At 54.7% G+C, this 4,029-nt stretch overlaps 1 protein-coding gene across 1 annotated transcript in view; it reads right to left on the reverse strand.

The window, feature by feature from the left end:
- The window catches only part of TET3 (tet methylcytosine dioxygenase 3), a 114,551-nt gene extending 111,404 nt beyond the window's left edge, over positions 1-3,147 (reverse strand). Inside the window, exons 1-2 of the mRNA XM_014523415.2 lie at positions 3,006-3,147; positions 2,129-2,908 (exon numbers count right to left, since the gene is read on the reverse strand). Of these exons, the coding sequence (XP_014378901.2) occupies positions 2,129-2,653 (525 nt within the window). The 5' untranslated portion in view covers positions 2,654-2,908; positions 3,006-3,147. The remainder of the gene's footprint in view (positions 1-2,128; positions 2,909-3,005) is intronic.
- Positions 3,148-4,029: the final 882 nt, after the last annotated feature.

The following is a 4,029-nucleotide window of genomic DNA, read 5'->3' on the forward strand; positions in this document are numbered from 1 at the left end:
CTGCACACACACGGTTGCCACAGAAGAGATGACGCAGGAATTCTCTCCAAGCAACACCTTAGGTCTTAGCACAGCGTGACCATCTGCGCACACCCCAGAACGGCATCTCATCCAGAATCTCACTCCCACCACCGATGACTCCTGGAAGGCTTCTTGTACCTTCCCGTCAGGAGGGGGGATGACCCGCAGACAGGATACTGAACAAGCTGGACCCCAGATCTGATGCACTCAGGCAATCCCTGCACACCTGCACCCCCCAAAAGGACATCCAACACAATAATACAGCAGGGAGGGGAAAAATAATCCTCCTGACCCCAGTACAAAATCAGCAAATACCCTGAAGCATGAGGGCTGACAGAGGCTCTCTAGCTTCTCCCCTAACTACTGCACACAGTAGCATTCACCCCAGCTGCAGCAAAGTGCTTTGAACACTGATGATGTCCTGCAGAAGGGCTCCATCAAGTCACAGAAGTGGTGGCTGAAGCTTTCACACCCTCTGCAAACCTGTGCTCCCTTCACATAGGCCAAGGCAAAGCACCCTGTGGGAAAGAGAAGATGCTGACACAGAAGCCGGTATCATCTGTGTTCAGATGACTCTGAGGCCCATCTAACACCCCACAAAGTGATGTGGGAAAGGCGTGAGCCTCACTCAACCCTTCAAACTCCTCACTGGGGAGGCACAAAGCCCACAGCCCTCTTTCACTTACCTCCACAATATGGCACAGTCTCTCTGACTTTTCCACCCAGACAGAATGGACTCGGCCCCATTTATGCCCACTACAACCCAAAGGGCTCTATTCCATGAAGCACTGAAAAGCAGGGCTGGGAAGGAACCTCTGAAGGTCACATCTAGTCCAACCACCTGCCCGAAGCAGGCTCATCCTTATGCAAACCACCCCACACAAGTCCAAACCCTACTCCAAAAAGTACGCCATCAACCATGTCACACAGCAACAAGGCACGCTGGCCAAAGATACCAAGATACTTAAAGTTACACCCCTACAAATGTAATATATCTCATCCAATGCACCAAATGCCCTGATGGACAATACGTAGGAGAGACCAAACAACAACTGCACACCAGAATGAACGCACACCAGAAATCTATCAAAGACAGAAATACCCAATTACCGGTGGGGGCACATTTCTCACAAGACAACTGCTCTCTCTCCAATCTCTCAGTCCTGATCCTCAAAGGAAACCTACACAACACTTCCCAGAGACAAGCCTACGAACTCCACTTCATCAACCCTCTGGACACTAAAAATCATGGACTAGATATAGACATCGGATTCATGACACATTATAACCTGCCTGACATCTGACTCCCCAGGTACCTCTCCACTATTTAACTGCTACATTCGTCCCCCTTTTCTCCCCCCCCCGAGCCCGTCTCTCACCCACTGACTCCTCAAGTTCCATCTTCACTGACTGCCTATCTTGTATGCATGCCAGCCCAGCCTTTGGCTTCTTTACTATTTCTTCCATCCAGGAAGAGCACACACCAATTGCAGAAACTTCCTCAGCCTGATGAGGGGGTTTTAAACCTGAAAGCTTGCAAACATTTTTTTTGCAGCTATTTAAGTTGATCTAATAAAAGATATCAGATTCACCCAAAGAACCTTGCCTGCCTATGTCCTTAGACCAACACAGCTACAACCTACAGCCCTGTAACAAAGATACCAAAAGCACCCGAAGCTGGCACATTAAGGCAGGGGGACAAGGGCTGCCAGTGTACCCCCTGTGCAAGGGGTATTAAAATGCATTTGAGATATCCAAGGAAGCAGGCCATGACCCCCATGGCAGAAGAAAGCACAACCCCCCACATTCTTCCAGCCCTGCAGGTGACACATCAGGGGCCTGACAGTGGGATGTTCCATGGGCCAGGCTGAACTGGATGGTCGCATCCCATCCCAAGGCATTTATTTCCTCACGTGCCCCTTCACCTCCATAAATACCCTGTGCTGGAGAGTTCCACCCATGCACACCCGCTCCCAGAGAAGGAAAGCTGACACAGGGGGTAGCGACCCATGGAGACAGCAGCCTGTGAAGAAAGCTGAGCCTGTGGTATCATTCTGGACCATGCATGCCCATCAGGCCCTCCCTGTACTCCCAGCAGGACCCCTACCTCCTTGAGAAGCACTGACTTCTTCTTCTTGAGAGTCTCACACTTCCTCATCTTGCAGACCTGGTGGCTGGTTCTCCGGTTCAGGCAGTGGTAGCAGGCACCACAGTTGCCCTTCCTCAAGCAGGGCACGCAGACCCCGCAGCGCTTCCGCTTCTTGGGCAGCTGGGCTGTGGCATCCAGTCCGGGACCCCTGTCCCCCTTGTCCGGGGCTGGTGAGCTGCCTTTGGCTCTGCCTGGCATCCCACAAGGGCTGTCGGGCAAGCGGCAGGAGTCCTCCGCCTTGCTCAGCTCAGCTGACAACTGGAGTTTCTTCATGGCTCCTGACTGGACCCAGCGCAGGAGAGTTTCTTTTATTGTGGCTGAACTTGGTTCCCAACAGAGGCCAAGGGACTGGGCAACGCTTTGCTGGAGGGGAGACTGCTCCCCCCACGCACAGGCTAAAACCAGGGGATAAAAAATGACAGCTAAAACCGCGATTGCGATGCCGGGTTCAGCTCCGCTGGACCCTCTCGGCAGCTCGCTCATCAAGCCTCACATGCCCCAACTTCTCTCTCCTCTCAGCAGGACTCGCTCCCACCCTGCGATCTCTTCCATCTCACAGCCGCTGAGGGTACCCTGCCAGGGAATCATGCTGGATCCAAGCAGGAGTTTTGTTTTTTAGGGTGAAACGCACTCCGTTCAGCGCAACTGCCAAAGCTCCAGAGGTCTCCAGATGGTCGAAGCTCGCAGCATCAAGGAAGGGGGGAGACCCAGACAAAATAGGAGCTGAGGAGGTGTCTTCTGGAAGCGGAAAAATAGAGAAATACATAAAAGATGCAGCAGAGTCACGGCACCACAGCAATTGCACCCCCACCCCACTGCCAAAGGAATCACCTACACAATGTGACTTCCATAAAAAAAACCCTCAATCGGGGTGTCAGAGACTTTCAGGGCCAAGTTATGTCCACGCCAACCCCCAGTGAAGGCGAGTGCCCACGGAGCCAGCTTTACATGCGAGCCTTCAAGGAGAAAAAGAAAACCCACCTGAAAAGAAAAAAAAAGAGCTTTGTCTCTAGGAAACGGCTCTGGAGGAACATCCCTGGGAGACATTTTCACCTTAAAACAAGCTCCCCGCCACCAACCCACAAGCCAGGAGCTGGGTTTCGGGGTGTCGCTGCAGGAGGGCTGTGCAGGCATGGAGCAGATCGGGGTGGCTATGGGAGGGGGGAGAAACTAGGCAGAGAAAGTTGCTTGGTTGGTTGCTGTTTGGGACCAGAGACAAACTTTTAATTCTCTCCACTTTGCCAGCTGCTGCTTGGAAGTGCAGAGCTTTGTTTGCCGGAGCCCCAGGCTGCTTCTCTCCCCCCCAAACCACCTTCCACAAGGGATCAAGGGGGAGCGAGTGGATTTCCCCTCTGCCCCCCAGCCCCCGCCAAGCCCCCCAGACACAAAGAGCTGTTACCCGCAGGCGGAGGTGCAGCCCGGCGCGTGGATCGGAGGGGAAGGGGGAACCCGGCCCCCAGGAGAGGGGATGCAGAGGGCAGGAGCAGGGCAGGGCTGCTCCGCTGCTCCTTTGTTCTGCAGGCTCCCGCACACCCCCGACCCACCCCGGGCCTCCACCACGTTGGGGTCCCCGTGGGGGGGCGCGGGGAGGGACAATGGGCAAAGTTTCCAGGCGGCGGCAACAGCAGCGGGAGGGGGAGGAGGAGGAGGAGGAGGAAGAGGAAGCAGCAGGAGGAAGAGGGAGGGGGGAAGCACTTTGCTTTGCAGTCTCCCGGGGATCTCCCCCCAGGGTGTACAAAGGGGTGCCCCCACCCCAGGTGTGTACATAAAAGCTTCCCGCTAGAGCCACCCCCAGGCATGTACACGCAGGCACCCCCGCCCCAAGTCATACCCCAGACATGTACACAAAAGCTCCCCCC

Source organism: Alligator sinensis, unplaced genomic scaffold (genome assembly GCF_000455745.1).
Source record: "Alligator sinensis unplaced genomic scaffold, ASM45574v1 scaffold453_1, whole genome shotgun sequence".
Taxonomy (NCBI): domain Eukaryota; kingdom Metazoa; phylum Chordata; order Crocodylia; family Alligatoridae; genus Alligator; species Alligator sinensis.